Raw genomic sequence first — 16,516 nt, forward strand, 5'->3', positions numbered from 1 at the left:
CATGAATTTGAAGAGTGTGGCATTTTGCACACAGCCTGTAAATGTCAACAACAAAAGGAGTGTGTAAAACACCTATAGTGTAGTGATGGCAGTATACTGTGTATATTTATGCTGGCAGTATGGAAAATGATTATTTGCGGCAAAGTTCGAACCGCTTCATGAACCAGTCACGTGGTACAGCCGGGCAGCGAGGCTTCGGACGTCATCATTTTCAGCTCCTCCCATAAATGAAGCAAGCCTCGATACGCGCTTCGCGGAAACGCCCCCTCCATTACTCGACACACGCTCCGAAGCCTCGATACAGAACGTCCCATCACTAGTGCAACGGATCACGGTTGATCCGAAATCCGAACCGATCGCGATTCGAAAAAGAAAAAAAAAGTATGAGTATGGTGCGCTTGGTGGGTCTGTCAAGCGATAGTTATGGCCAGCGCTAGCGGTCCAAGTGGCGGAGCAGAGGAGTTTGCGGCATTTAAGCAGCCCTTTGCTGCCCAATCCGACCGGGCTAAAGCTATTACAAAAGCTACTGGGGTGTTTAGCTGAAGATGGGAGGCCGTATTCTGTTGTGCAAAACAAGGGGTTTAAAATGTGATGAACGTGCTTGAGCCATGCTATGATATCTCGTTGCGCGTCCACTTCAGTGTGACAAGATCGTTCCAAGCATGTATGAGCAGGAGAAGTTTAAAGTTATGGCTGAACTGTCCCAGGCATCTTCTGTTGCCCAACTACAAATGGGTGGAGCTCCAGGGCAACAGAAAGCCACGTGACCGTGACCGCTCGTTATATCTTTATTTCCGGCGCCCCCCGTGTGCGGCAGCCTGTTACAGCAGCTCTGCTCATTCTGAGTTTCTTTCTTTCTTATCTTTTTCTTCTCGTAATTTTTTATAACTAACGTATTAGTAATTAGACTCTGCAACCATGTTCTACCGTTTTGTGCTAGTTCTGGTCGTTTTTCTTAGTTTATTTCTACTTTTTTCACCCGTGTCTGGGGACCCAGAGCAGGGATCCTTTGTTTACAGTAAGGATCAGCTGTTAGCGCTGCGTCCCGCAGCGGTACTGCCAGCAGACAGACCCGACATTCCCAGCGAGCTGAGGAGGAAAAGACGGGGGTGTCGTGCTGGGAAGGAGCGCCGTCGCCCGAGAAGGAGACGTTATCGACCATCTCTTCCTTCTGTAATTATTGGAAACGTAAGATCTTTGACATTGAGCTGTTGGCCGTTAGCATGCGTCCGTACTACCTGTCCCGGGAATTCTCGCATGTTATCGCAATAACAGCGTATGTCCCCCCCTCGGCCAACGCGGATGCAGCCTGTGACACTCTCCACTCAGTGGTCAGCAGACTGCAAACACAATCTCCGAGAGCCCTTTTCATAATATCAGGGGACTTCAATCATGCCTCATTGGACTCCACACTGCCCACCTTCACCCAGTATGTGACCTGCCCAACCAGAGACAATAAAACACTGGACTTACTGTATGCCAATGCAGAAGAGGCATACAGTTCATCACCTCTCCCTCCACTGGGCAGATCTGACCACAACCTGGTGCACCTTGTCCCTGTGTATGAGCCCTTAGTGCGCAGGGAGCCACCAGCACAGTACAGAGATGGTCGGAGGAGAGCGAGGAGGCTCTTGAGGATTGTTTTGAGTCGACTGTGTGGGAGGTGATCTGTGACGACCACGGAGAGGACATCGACAGCCTTACTACATGCATTACTGACTATATTAATTTCTGTGTGGATAACACCGTACCTACCAGGACTGTACGGTGTTTCTCCAACAACAAACCTTGGATTACCCCAGAAATTAAAACCGTCCTCAAGCAGAAGAGGAGGGCCTTCAAATCCAAAGACATAGAGGAGTTGAAAAGGGTGCAGAGAGAGTTGAGGGGACTGATAAGGAATGGGAAGGACAGCTACAGGCAAAAGATGGAGAACCAGCTTCAGCAAAACAACGTTGGTGAAGTCTGGAGAGGCCTCAGAACCATCTCAGGCCACAAACATCAGAACTCTCTGCCTGGGAGAGATGTGAGGTGGGCAAATAAACTGAATCATTTCTTCAACAGATTTCATTCAGCCATGAGGCAGTCTCCAACATCGGCTGCAGACTCACCCACCCCCACTGCTGCTGTTCCACCTCTGACACCTCAGACACTTCACACCTCCTCTATTCACCCTGCTCACTCCTCCCCACCCCCAACAACAGCATCCAATACACACTCAACACAAGGCTCCAGCCTGTCTCTCAACCACCCAGGTTAGGAGGGAACTGAGGAGGATTAATGGCAAGAAGGCAGCGAGCCCAGATGGCATCAGCTCGAGGGTCGTCAGGTCCTGCGCGGACCAACTGTGTGGGGTGATGGAGCACCTCTTCAACCTGAGCCTGAGGCGGGGAAGAGTCCCACAGCTCTGGAAAACCTCCTGTGTTGTACCAGTGCCAAAGACTTCACGCCCCAAGGACCTCAACAGCTACAGGCCGGTGGCTCTGACATCCCACCTGATGAAGACCCTGGAGCTGTTGGTCTTTGCTCAGCTTCGGCGCCTAACAAGCTCATCACTGGACCCACTTCAGTTTGCCTAACAGCCTGGCATTGGAGCGGATGATGCCGTCATTCACCTACATCGTTCCCTCGCTCGCTTGGAGACCGCTGGAAGCACTGTGAGAATCATGTTCTTTGATTTCTCCAGTGCCTTCAACACTATTCTTCCCTCGGTTCTGAAAGACAAGCTGGAGAACTCTGGAGAGGACCATCACCTCACTACCTGGATTTTGGACTACCTCACCGACCGACCACAGTATGTGAGGACTCAGGGCTGTGTGTCGGACAGGGTCGTCTGCAGTACGGGGGCCCCACAGGGAACGGTTCTGGCTCCGTTCCTCTTCACCATCTACACTGCAGACTTCTCCCACAATTCCACCCAGTGCTTCCTGCAGAAGTTCTCTGATGACTCTGCAATAGTCGGCCTCATCACTGATGGGGACGACAAGGAGTACAGAGGACTGACTCATGACTTTGTGGACTGGTGCCTCCAGATCAACGCCAGTAAAACCAAGGAGCTGGTGGTAGACTTCCGCAGGCACAAGCATTCTCCACTGCAACCACTGAACATCCAAGGTATGGACATTGAGGCTGTGGACAGCTACAGGTACCTTGGTGTTCATCTGAACAACAGACTGGACTGGACTCATAACTCAGACGCCCTCTACAGGAAAGGGCAGAGCAGGCTGTACCTGCTGCGGAGACTCAGGTTGTTTGGAGTGGAGGGCCCACTCCTGAAGACCTTCTATGACTCTGTGGTGGCTTCTGCTATCTTTTATGGTGTGGTCTGCTGGGGCGGCAGCATCTCTGCCGGGGACAGGAAGAGACTGAACAGGCTGATCCGAAGGGCCAGCTCGGTTCTAGGATGCTCTCTGGACCCAGTGGAGGTGGTGAGTGACAGGAGAATGGAGGCTAAGCTGTCATCACTCTTAGAAAAACATCTCCCACCCCATGCAGCAGACTGTGACAGCACTGAGCAGCTCCTTCAGTGGGAGACTGTGGCACCCACGATGTGGGACGGAGAGATTTCGCAGGTCTTTCCTCCCCACTGCTGTCAGACTCCACAATAAAGACTAACTGATCAAACACACACATCCACACATGTGCAATAACACTAAGTGCAATAATCTTCTCTGGCATCGTTGTATTTTTTACTCAGTTGTATATAGCATTTGTATTCTATTTTTATCTTATTGTATATTTTATTCTATTTTATTCAACTGTATATAGTATTTTATTTTATTCTATTCTGTACAGTTGTGTACTGTATTTATTCTTATTGTATTCTAATTTTTGCTTCATAACTTTTGCACTGTCTACTTCCTGCTGTGACAAAACAAATTTCCCACGTGTGGGACTAATAAAGCTTATCTTATCTTATCTTATTCTTTGCAAGCTCCTTTGACGATGACCGGTAACTCGCGTCACTAAAACAGAACAGTTCCTTTCTCAGTTCCTCCACCGTCTCCCAGATGCATCCTGTTATTAAACTTTTCTAGACTTACACAACATTTGCAATCAGTTTACCCAGACAGACTATGTGTCTGTGTTGTTAACCTCAGTGCATGACCTCACTCAGCGCCATCTGTTACCAGGCAAACTTCAGTGCAGCAGGCTGCTGAATGCACACAGGCAATATGTAATAAATTATACTGTAAACATGTAGGCAACCTTTCAATAGCTGAACTTTGCTCCATTGATCGGCCAGACATCGCGCTGCCCGTAGCTTCAAACCATTAATTAACTTGACCGAGCTTCAACCCTTTAACTATGCAATATGTGTGTAACATGATTACAGTTGCACCTGCAATGAAAGATTATTATGTGCTTATGCTAACACCTGAAATACAGACTTTAATATAACCTCACCAGTTTCAATAAATGTGTCAATGAAATAACAATAATGATAAATCATAAATGATGCAACAGTAATAATAAGGATTATGAATAGTAACATAGATTATGAATGTAAAATAATATTTCATTCCGATACTAATTAAATGTAAAATCTAAATAATATTTTCCGTTGTAATTTTTAACTTATTTCGAAATACTAACCTCTCCAGTGTTTTTCACTGTACACAGGCAAAAAGAGTAAACACAAAGAAAAACCCTAATATGAGTAGTTAAAGGATCTTTCAACCTTTTGAAAGATCCTGCAGATGCTTCTTTCAATAACACTTATTCAGGTTTTTACTTACTACGTAGAGAACTGTTCACCACAGGAGGACTCTGGATCACTTTAAAGATAAAGAAAAGAAAAGAAAAAAAGAATGAGTTCAAGTTTAGAGAATCAGTGAAAAAAAAAACCTTTCTCACATGCATCCCTCTCTCTGATACTGCTGTCTGATGAGTACCTACATTCTACCATACATTACCACCTTGTTTCTACTGTATTTTTTTGGACCACAAGGCGCACTGGATTATAAGGCGCATTAAGTGAAACAAAACAGTCAGATAAGTCAAACTTTACTCAAGTCATTCTTCTTGCTTCCTTCACTTCCGTACCATTGATTCATTAATGTTTATAGCAGCTGCTCTATTCCCATATTGTTGCAGTATATTAATGACTAACCTCGTATTGTGAATAGTTTATCTCAGTTGTTCTCCTGACTGACGTTTGGTTCGTTTACAGCATCCTGCCATGCGATTGCATTTGTCCCTAACTATCGGGAACCCTCGTTAACTTTTATCGAGTGGAAAAAAAGCCTTAGCGTTCATCCTCCAGCTTCACTGTGCTAATGTTATGCTAACATAGCTGTGTCTCTAGCGATAATGTAGCACATCATTATATACCAGCTAGTCCAACTTCAGTGACCCTACAAAAGTCACTACTGTTTAGTTTTCTGTCTTCATTTAAGTTGGAAGTGATAGCAGAGCAGCACTTTTAATTTTTTCAGAAATCTCGGTCAAAACATGGTATATCATGTTTAGGTGGAAACTAGCGAGCTAACTTCCTGATAACTTCTAATTCTATTAAATTTAATAAATTCTGTTTTCATGAATGCCTGGAGATGAAAGATGAAAGAATGTAGACAGTTTTAAACTCTCAGTGATGCCAGTGTTTGTTTAACTCCAACAATCCATCAAGCAGTGTGGCTTCGTAGCTTACCAAAGTCGTACTAAAACATTTTTTGACGGATTTTTGAGCACCATGCACAACATAAAATCGGTTCAAGGTCAGTAAGCACAACCAGAATCCATGCATTAGGCGCACCGGAGGCGCACTGTCGAGTTTTGAGAAAATTAAAGGACGTTAAGTGCGCCTGATAGTGTGGAAAATACAGTACTTGTTGTCTTTTCATTTGAGTCTGACTTTCTATTAAACCAAACATTTTACTGATTTTATTCATGCTGAACCATCTTTGCTTCAGATCTGGGGTTGACTTTTAGTTTTGCTATTGGGAAAAACTCACTGGCTGTTGGAATATTTCTGCGCACAAGAGGTCCTTGAATCACTTTGCTGTTGTCTTTGTTGACAGCAATGAAGGCAGTAAAAGAACAGCTAACTCCTGATTGGACACTGAGATGCACCACCTTCTCCTTCACACCTCCACCTTGCTGTCCTCTGTGCTCTCTCTCCTCCATCTCCAGGGAGCGAATCAGAGTTCGAGCACCCAACCTGTGGACTGTTAATCTGCAGATAATAAGGAACACCAAGAGATGGGTGACTTAAGTGTTTCTTTGTTTTTTTTTAAATACTTTATTTCAGATGTGAACACAACATATTTCAGTTCATATTCATTGTAATCTACTGCTATTTTCAACCCAATATATCTAAAGTCATGAACCATTGAAAAGTACTGAGTTTCTTAAACTCTGTTTTACCCAGTGTCCTCTGCAGGTCTGAGACTGAAGTGCAGCTGGTTCTCAGAGGGATGACCTGCCAGGCTGTACTTCACCGTCACACAGCCCGCTGCTGCCTCTGAACTCTGACACAGAATCACAGGGTCAGAAGTTATGAAATAGTTAAACAACAACATGAGAAGGTGCTGCTCCTACCTGTCCAGTGAGCTGGGCATAAATCAGCGACCTCTGACCCTGGAAAAGTGCAGTGATTGGTGGAGAGAGGACAGTGACAGACACTTCCTTTGGTAAATCCCATGTGACTGAGATGTCGACCACAACCGGCTGCAGAGCAAATCGCAGCGACTGCATCGCCTGAAAAATAATGAAAAACTCTCCAAATATACACAAACAGTTGGAACAGACATTTTACTCACTGCAGGTCTGATCACAAATATGCATCTGCTGCTGCTGCTGCTGCAATGCTTAACTTGTTTTCTTTTTGTGTTTAATGTCTTACTTTTGCCTGCATCCTGTCAGTCCCTGTGATGAACTGAGCGTGACCTCCTCCTTCTTTGGCCATCCCATTGATGAGAGCAGAGCTGGCCCCTTCCCCAATCCCAAAAGAGAAACACCTGCAATACAACAGTTTTCTACATAGAGGACATGTTGGACATTCTGTAATTGTGTAGACGTACTTGTGTTTTTGTGGTTTCACCTGTGAGAATCTGAGTTCTTCTTCACCAGATCTATCACTTCTTTGGTGTTCCTCACCTCTCCATCAGTAAAGACAAACAGCTAGAGAGGAGAGTTGGCACATGAAGACATAACATCAGACCCAGAAACACACAGCTTGTTCTGAGAGCTGAGTTAGGATTCAGAAACACAAATGTTTTTATGGTAGTGTGCAAAGAACAATGTACAGTTAGTATGAACTCCAAACTAAAGAACAAAGCTGTTACATGAACAACGATTATATTCACAGGGTTAAAATATGTGATATATTAAAAGTTAGATTGTACACTAATGCCAATGCTGAGAAACATTTGTAGAGCGTGTGTGGTCCAAGTTTTGTCCAATGTTTTTATGAAACTGAATCTGCTCTATGTAGATACATCCCTATAAAGCATCTTCATGGTGATATAAAAAAAGCTAAAATATCCTAAATCATTATATTTTAAGATGAAGTTGTTCTAAGGCTAAAGCAAGGCAAGCAGAAAGTAAAATTAAGTTCAAAGGAAATTTCCAGGAGATTAATGCAAAGCAGTTTGTGTGTGTGTGTGTGTGTGTGTGTGTGTGTGTGTGTGTGTGTGTGTGTGTGCACGCGCGCATACGGGTTCTTACTATCTTGGTGGGGACCATGGTCCCCACGTTGTTGAAGGCATTTTTCACACTTAAATTGTGGTTTTAGTGTTTTAGGGTTACAATTGGTTTATGGTTAATGGTTAAGTTTAGGGTAAGCATTATGTTATTGGGATGTCCCCACGAAGACAGCAAACCAGAAGAGCATGTGAGTGTGTGTTACCTGTCGAGGCTGATTGGGAATGCAGGGCTGGCTGTAAATATATTTGAGGGGCTCCAGGATCTCAGTTCCTCCAAGATTAGCCTCCATCTGCTCAACTTTCTTCAGAGACTCCTTTATGGTCTGCTGGCTGTACTCCACACTCTTACTGCCATCACACAAACACATGCACCAAAACACCCATTAGGATATTTTAACAAAGACAGCAGGGCCTTTGATATGAGGGAGAGACTCACGGGAAGATGTGTTCATAACAGGACCCAAAACTGTAAATGTTGAAATAGCAGCCCATTGGTAAGCTCTTCAACAGGAGCAGCAGAGTATCCTTAAGAGAACATTGAAAATATAGTGAGGCCACTGTGTGAGAGGAACAATTTGAAACTAAAGAGTTTATGATTAAAATATTACAGATACCTTGGCACTGCGGATGCGAGTATTACTCATACTTCCAGATCGATCCATTAAGAACACAAACTCTCCACATGAAGCCATCGCAGACTGGGGGAACTCAGGGTACAGACTCACCATCACCACTGGATCACCCATCAGAGAGCCTGAAAAATAACAGACAGAAAAATCTGAGAAATTGCTTTTTGTTTATGTCAACATTTTGACCTTCCAAGCAGAAGTAGATAATGATTTTTAAAATTGGCAAATCAACTACTCCTATCATTTCCACTCACCCGGCTCAGCAGAGGCCTGTCCTGCCTCCACCACAGCAGTGGGCTGGTGAGCATCTTTGTAATAAATCAGCAGTTCAACATCTCTGTCAAACTTGTGTCCTGCAGCCAGTTTAACCTGCACACCACAAACACATTCATATTTAATTCTCAGTAATAAGTAACAACCACACACAGCAGAAACAGCAGCACTCTACCTACCGTGGCCTGGGTTTGATCAGTGTTGAGGTACTGGAGAGGGTCCAGGGAACAGTTGGACTCTACTTTAGAGATTGGACGAGGAGAGGACACTCGGGCAGAGAAAGACAGACTGTAGGGCACTAACCCCACACTCGAAAGACCCCCTATGAGCAAGTTCCTTGGCAACAATGAGAGGGAAAAGCTCCCTATTTACAGGAAGAAACGTTCAGCAGAACCAGGTTGAGGGAGGGCCAGCCATTTGCCAAGACCGGTTGAGGGTGAGAGGAGGAAAACAGGACAAAGACATGCCATGGAAGAGAACTTGAATTAAATGCAGAGGTATGTGTAAACGTATAGTGAGTGAAAAAACACTCAGTGAAGAAAAACACTTAATGCTTCATGGGAACCTTGACCTATTGCAGTGTAACTAAGGGAAGTTTCTGGGCCACCTGATCCAGTCCTAATTAGGGGAAGGCTGTCCTGTAATTAGTCAAGACTGCTGGGTCTAGAGGTGGCTTTTAAAGTAACAGTTGAACTACTGCCAGTCTGAAGACCTGTGGTACATAGCCGCTTAATAGAAATAGGTTGATCATATTTAAGAATGAAATATTAACTATTGGCAGAGTTTCTTTGAACAGTCTTGTAGGAATGGGGTCTATGAGACATGTTGATCATTTGGAGGAAGTAATGAAGTAATTACTGAAGTTAACTCAGAAAGATCAATTGAAGAAAAAGATGAAATAAATACCACTGGTACTGAAAGTAACTCTACACATTGTTAAGTCAGTGAGATGATTATGAGTATGTTTTTCCTCTAGTAGTTAAAATTGTATTTGTGAAGACGTTCATGAATTCATTACTATTTAACGTTAAAGGAATGGTTGGCTCAGCAGAGCTCTGACTTTTTGTCAGCTTGACTACAGTGCTAAGATAAGATACAATAAGATAACCTTTATTAGTCCAACCTGTGGGAAATTTGTTTTGTTACAGCAGAAAGTGGACAGTGCAAAGTTACATCGTAAAATTTAGAAAAACACTGGAAAAGGATAAGAATAAGATACTGTACACAATTGTAGACAATGTAATAGAATAATATGCTGCAGAGAAACCTAGGGTTGCTCTTATTTCCTTCAATCAGTGATGAATAGTAACCTTCTAGCTTTACTGAAGGCTTTTTTATAAAGCAAAAAACTATTTTTTAAGCTAAATGATGATCTTCTTAATTAGTGAGACACTGTTTCTAGCTTACTTTATCTGCTTTAAGGTGCACATTTGCGAGTTATACCAGGGAGTCAAGTACTTCTGATTTGAGGTGTTCTCTTTCAGAGGAGCCACAGTAACCCCTGTGTTTAAATTGTGGCTAGAAATGACACAAAGAGCAAAGAAACTGCAGTTATAGTAATGGTGGAAGGGCAATCAAATAATTTTGTATGTTTGAAAGACAGAATAAATGCAGAATGAGAAAGAAAGAATGACATAGCCTAACACAGCACAGATACTCCATAACCCCAAAGTCCATCCCCTAATCATGTTATAGATTCTGGACTTGAAAATAAAGTGTTGAGAAAGACAGTTGCTTTCAATGTTTATGTTTCCATGTTACGCTTAATTCTTTTCAAGTTTATCTTTTTTGTCTACATAACAAATTCAAAAATATTTTATTTATGGAGGAAGAGAGACGGAGAGAGAGAAAGAGGTTGGAAATTCCTCCACCACCATAGTTGCAGTTATGAAACCTTTTTCTATGCAGAGGTGTGAGTTTGAGGCTTTCTGTTAGTGTCAACGTTTTTTCCTACCCCGAGGCTGGTATCGAGGGTTGAGCACAGCAGGCAGACAGAACCTCAGACCATCATCAGCCTGCACAGCCAGCTCAGCCACATACTCCAACCTGATGGAGGCGCTCTCTCCTGGAGGCAGACTGCCCACACTCAGAGAGAATATATCTGGACTCTGATCACTCTCCTCCAATAGGAAGGCCTGCTGACCGGAGCTCAGAGCATCATCATACTCCTCACGAGCCTGAAGGACAGGTGGCACATGTCAGTGACATTCACTGTGTTTATTATTAATTTGAATCTTGTTTGTTTGTTTGTTTGTTTGTTTGTTTGTTAATTTATTTCAATCATGTGAACAATATACAAGTACATTTAGAAAAGAAACGAAGAGAAAATAATGCTATACAAAATAAAGCTAATACATTTCAATATTGCTTCAACTGTTCCGATTCAGTTACATATCAAAAAGGAGTGGGAAGTAGTAGCCTACACACTTATTTAATCCCATCCCTTTGCCTTAGGTTATCAATATTTAGTCAGCTTCCTTACTGATAAAATCTGCAGTAAAAATAGCGAACAGATATCTGATATAATACTGTATATACATCACATCATGACACTTTCTAAATAGAGACATTCACTGAATTTCAACATTTTCCTTTTCTTTCATGAAAATCATTATAACTATATCTTTATAACTCTTTTTGAACTGCTTTATGTTTGGACACTGCTGCAACTCCATATTCAAACTGTTCCACAGCTTCACTCCATGGACAGAAATGCAAAAGCTTTTGCTGGTAATAATAATAATAATAATAATAATAATAATAATGGATTGCATTTATATAGCACTTTTCGAGGCCTCAAAGCGCTTTACAATTCCACTATTCATTCACTCTCACATTCATACACTGGTGGAGGCAAGCTACGGTTGTAGCCACAGCTGCCCTGGGGCAGACTGACAGAAGCGAGGCTGCCATATCGCGCCATCGGCCCCTCTGGCCAACACCAGTAGGCGGCAGGTGAAGTGTCTTGTGTGTTTTATTCAAATTTAATGACAATTTGTTTTTATCAGGCCAGAACTTCACTTTACTTATTTCATTAGTCATCTCATCCAATAATTTCTGCAGATCAGCACCAGAGCAGAAAATGTTTGTATCATGAGCAAATAGTACCATTTTAATACTTTGGAGACTTTAAAAATGTCATTGATGTATAAGTTGAAGAATTTTGGGCCCCAAACTGACCCTTAGGGTAGACCACAAGCAATGTCCATACATAAGGAGCAACAACCATTTCATTTCACAAACTGCTTCCTGTCACTTAAATTACTCAGGAAACAAATTTAAAACTACCGCTTTGACACCCTAACGTTCCAGTTTTCTTGTTAATATATTGTGATCTATAGTGTCAAATGCTTTTCTCAAGTCTATGGATAACCTACCACACATTGCTTTTTGTCCATGGAATAGATAATCTTACTTATAATGAGGTTATATTTACTGTCCAGCTCACCTTCTGTTTTTCCATCACCTCAGCTACAATCTGTGTCTGTCCGATCTTAGCACTGAAATGACAGACAGCAGCGTCTCCAGGCAGAGGGAAGACAAAAACAGCCTCTAATGGTTTGTTCTCCTTGTTCTCATAATTCAGAGTGGAGACCACTGTAGCCACATGGTCCCTCACCTCCAGCTCCACCTCAATGCTCTTCAGGGGAACTGACAGACAAACAGAATTCTAACAGTCACACTTCATAGTAGCATTTATTTTTTAAAGTCAATTAATTAGATTTTCTGCTGAGCCATCTGTCCATGCAACTCTATTAATTTTTTTATGACAAATTGAAAATTCATTTTAATGTTTATCAGATTTTTACCTGGTTTGTTCTGGGCAGTTAGCAGACCACAGCATCTCATCATTGTACCTGTATAAGAGACAAACACCACAGACAGTTTTCCTCAATAAAACATTTCAGTTTACATAGTATATTATACTACACTTATCAGCTTTTTTTGGAGTCTGTCTCTTCTGCACATACTCAAAGCGAATTTTCACATCACCAGACTCAAAAACATTTATTCTAGCAGCTCAGAAAATGGTTTGTTTGAGAGAAATGAGTCCCCCCACCACACACACGCACACAGTGTTTGAGTGCAAAAATAATATATTTTACATATATATTTTTAATAATAATAATAATAATAATAATAATAATATCAGTAGCATCATTACAGCTTTTGATCAGCACCATGGACAGCAACCACAGTCAGGGATAAGGTGAATGCTTTAAAGTCTTTTTCAGCTAGGCCAAAATAGATTTAGCATCTCAAAAATGAAATAAAATTTAATAAAGACAGCTGTCTGTAAACATGGAACTGACAACGCTTGGCGTGGAGATACACCCCAGGAAATATGGTTGTTGACAAGGCAAAGGCGTAGAAAAACTAATTAAAGGATTTTTATTAATAAAATAACTGAAACTAATAAGGAGCAGCAGGGGAAAAAACAGCAAACTACGTGGCAGGACTTACAATACTACCAGACCTGAAATTAAAACACTTTTCAGACACTAATTAAAAGAACAAGATTCAGTGACACTATGTTACTCTAGCAGCTTAACAAAAAAATTAATACGCCTAAAGACAGGCCACCTGTGGCGTTGTGCCCAAGGAGGTGCCACGCATTTTACTATGCGTGGCACCTTTCATCCAAATTTCCATCACTGAAAACTGAGTTTAGGTTTTTATTTGTCACCCAATGTAAAAGGTGTGCGCCGTTTTTGACGTCACGCTGTGCGCCACGTTATTGTTTACATGAGATGAATTTGTACAATGGTGGATAGAGACAAGATATTGTTGCTCTTAATCTTACTATCTGCAGTTTTTACACGCTTACATATACACACGCAGTTACTGGCCCTCCATTTAGAAAGACAGAGAGGTCAGAGTGAACTTCGGACGTGGCTTCTTCAACACAGACGCTCTCATAACCCAAATCCCGACGTCGGTTTTGAATTAAAAAAATATATATATATATTAAACTTATGTATGCTGTATACATTTTGTTCATTCCTAATGTTTTTCTTAACATTTCTTAACATTTAAAATGATGAACGCACTTGAAAAGTAACACAAAATAAGTTGCCTTTCCAAAAATAAAAATAAAACTTTTCAGTACTTAAGGTTTTGTGAGGACACAAAACCCTGTATACTCTTTCTCTCCCAGGTTTCTAGACTTCTGATTGGCCAACATTTTTTAGTGGGTTAGGGGTTCTGGTTTGACTTTTTGACTCCGGTTTTTTGCATTTACATGACAACGGAGATATTTTGTGTGGACGAGATTTTTTTTAAAGGAAATCGGAAAATCTACGTTTTCAAAAATACCCGTGTAGCGTTTAAGAGAGAACCTCGCCCATGTGCTCAAACTGTCCCATTGACACCCTGATCACCTCCTCGATCAAACCATAATAGTTTCGTTATCGTTTATTTATATATACTGCACGTTTAATTACAACAACAACGTTGACTAAAGTGCTGTACAAAAATACAAAACAACTAATTCCAAATAATTTATGATGGTACCAAACAACAAATAAATAACAAATAACTTTCATACTGCATTAAAAGCCAGTGAATACAGATGTGTTTTAAGATGAGATTTAAAAGGTTTCACAGAAGGAGCCTGTCTGATGTGTAGGGGTAGATTATTCCACAGTTAAGGCGCTACAACCCCAAACGCTCGATCGCCTCTTTGAACCAGCCTCAACCTTGGTATCCATAAAAGCAGAAGATCATTTGATCTAATAGATCTAGAGGGCCCATAGAAGGTCAGACAAATACCCAGGAGCCTTTCCATTCAGGGCTTTATAAGTCAACAATAAAAAATTTAAAATCAACTCCAAAGTGAACAGGGAGCCAGTGAAGAGAGGCAAGCACCAGGGAAATATGTTCGCGTCTTTTGGTTCGTGTCAGAAGACGAGCTGCGACATTTTGGACCAACTGCAGTCTTACAAGGCAGATCTGGATAACTCCAACATATAAGCAGTAAGACTGTGCCGGTTAAAATCAGCTGTGCTGGGATTGCCACTTGGTCCAAAAATTATCACTTTGGTTTTATTCTCATTAAAGAGAAGTTAGAGGCCATCCAGGCTTTAATTTCACCGAGACACTGAAGTAATGGTGGGGTAACTATCCATAGCAGTGGGGCAGGGCAGCTCGTCTTCAGTCCTAGATAGATCTGAGTGTCATCGGTGTATGAATGGAAACAAATGTTATATTTTCTAAAAAAAAAAAAAATAGACCTCGAGGTAGCATATAAATAGAGAATAAAATTGGCCCCAATATAGATCCCTGGGCAACACCACAAGTAATCAGAATGAGAATCAGCATAGTTTATTAATCCCTGAGGAAATTGTGTGGGTTACAGGGAGCTGAGGAAGAGATAAAATCTCCAAAGCTCACAGAGAAAGTCCTCTCAGACCTGAACCACTCTAATGCCACTGAACCAATCTGATGCTGCAATGCCCCAATGTGAGATCAAGATGCTGTGGTCAACAGTATTAAAGGCAGCTGTCAGATCCAAAAGCAAAGGCACAGCCGAGTCTCCTGAGTTAGTGGCTAAATAAAGACCGTTAAAAACTTTGCGGTTTCAGCGCTGCCAAGAGCTTTAAAACCAGACCGAAACCTCTCAAGGACACCGTGTCAATTTAAAAAAAGATTGCTGCTGAACGAATAAAATCTTTTCAAAAAAATTTTGACAGGAAAGGAAGCTTTGAAATAGGCCAGAAATCTGAGAGGACAGAGGAATCCAGATGATTTTTTAAAGCTGTACAACAGCATGTTTGAAACGGGCTGGCACAACACCTGAACTAAGACTGCTGTTAAAAATCCTTAAGATGTCAGTACCGATAACCTTAAAAATATATTTTTTAAATGTGTTGGAAAAACATCATTTGGGCAAGATGATGTCTTCATGCCATTACATAGTTTCTCCACGTGATCAAAACACACTCTCAAACTGATCAAAACAGCAGAGCGGATGAATATTTAATAATAAGTCATGTGAAGGCGGGGTGATCACAGATCGAAGCTGTTTTTCAGTTTGTATTTGTTTTTTGTTTTTGTTTTTTACAGCCCGCTTCTTGTGAAAAGAAAAATAACAGAATTCTCCACAAAACACACGCAACAAGTGTGCGGGAAATGCCTACCTTTGAAAAGAAAGATTTTTGTCTCCTCAAAGTACTTTCGTTCTTCAGTGTGTGAAATGTGGCTTAAATGCCCCTACGCCAGTTTTCTATACCGAACTGAAACACTTTCCTGTATCCGTGGGAACCCTTCAGTGAGATCGCGTCAGAGTCGAGTGGGTGGACCTTAAATTTGTTTTTATTATTATTATACAAAACTTACCCATCACCGTTGTTAAAATAGTCTGGTATTTGAAGACCAAAGAACATCATACAAGACAAGTACTGAAATACAAACATCTGCATTTAAGACTAAATTCTTAAAGAGTTTTTTATACAGCGTTCTTAATACATCTTCAAACGCAGTTTGTAAACACCCAGTGCTATTTTTTTTTTCATATATATATATATACAGGGAGAGAGTGAGAGTAATCATACCTGCCAATTCTCTGTGTGTCTCATATATCTCCCTTATCAGATCGCATTAAATATGAATTCTCCAAAATACGTTTTGCCTGCCGCCTGGTGGCCAACATCTCCATTACCCAAGACATTTTCTGCTTGTGAAAAAGCTGCAGCAGCGACAAAAGCCAACTCTTGCCTGCCTCACATAATGGTTTAGCCTAACACATGTAAGAAACATAGACATGCTATTTGGCTGGTAGATGGTACAAGCATCTACCAGCCAAATAGCATGTCTATGTTTCTGCAAAGCACTTGGAATCAACAAACTCTGGATAAAAATCTCTTTCACGCAATACACCTCAGGTTTATTAAGCCTATGTCGAAATAATAGAAAGTTTAAAAACAAAATATAATGCAGTCAGCTGAAGTTCTGAAGGTAAAACTTTAC

General features: G+C 41.5%; 1 protein-coding gene across 1 annotated transcript in view; it reads right to left on the minus strand.

Moving 5' to 3' along the window:
- LOC309687207 (von Willebrand factor A domain-containing protein 5A-like) overlaps nucleotides 1–15,801 on the minus strand; it is a 31,343-nt gene extending 15,542 nt beyond the window's left edge. Inside the window, exons 1-15 of the mRNA XM_082501992.1 lie at nucleotides 15,688–15,801; nucleotides 12,358–12,405; nucleotides 11,997–12,199; nucleotides 10,503–10,725; nucleotides 8,728–8,912; nucleotides 8,530–8,644; nucleotides 8,261–8,400; nucleotides 8,083–8,171; nucleotides 7,850–7,994; nucleotides 7,043–7,122; nucleotides 6,845–6,959; nucleotides 6,541–6,699; nucleotides 6,367–6,470; nucleotides 5,955–6,175; nucleotides 4,740–4,778 (exon numbers count right to left, since the gene is read on the minus strand). Coding sequence (XP_082358118.1) covers nucleotides 4,740–4,778; nucleotides 5,955–6,175; nucleotides 6,367–6,470; nucleotides 6,541–6,699; nucleotides 6,845–6,959; nucleotides 7,043–7,122; nucleotides 7,850–7,994; nucleotides 8,083–8,171; nucleotides 8,261–8,400; nucleotides 8,530–8,644; nucleotides 8,728–8,912; nucleotides 10,503–10,725; nucleotides 11,997–12,199; nucleotides 12,358–12,400 — 1,861 coding nt within the window. The 5' untranslated portion in view covers nucleotides 12,401–12,405; nucleotides 15,688–15,801. The remainder of the gene's footprint in view (nucleotides 1–4,739; nucleotides 4,779–5,954; nucleotides 6,176–6,366; nucleotides 6,471–6,540; nucleotides 6,700–6,844; nucleotides 6,960–7,042; nucleotides 7,123–7,849; nucleotides 7,995–8,082; nucleotides 8,172–8,260; nucleotides 8,401–8,529; nucleotides 8,645–8,727; nucleotides 8,913–10,502; nucleotides 10,726–11,996; nucleotides 12,200–12,357; nucleotides 12,406–15,687) is intronic.
- Between the last annotated feature and the right edge of the window lie 715 nt (nucleotides 15,802–16,516).

The sequence above is a fragment of the Aulonocara stuartgranti genome, assembly GCF_965226115.1.
Source record: "Aulonocara stuartgranti genome assembly, chromosome: 14".
Taxonomy (NCBI): domain Eukaryota; kingdom Metazoa; phylum Chordata; class Actinopteri; order Cichliformes; family Cichlidae; genus Aulonocara; species Aulonocara stuartgranti.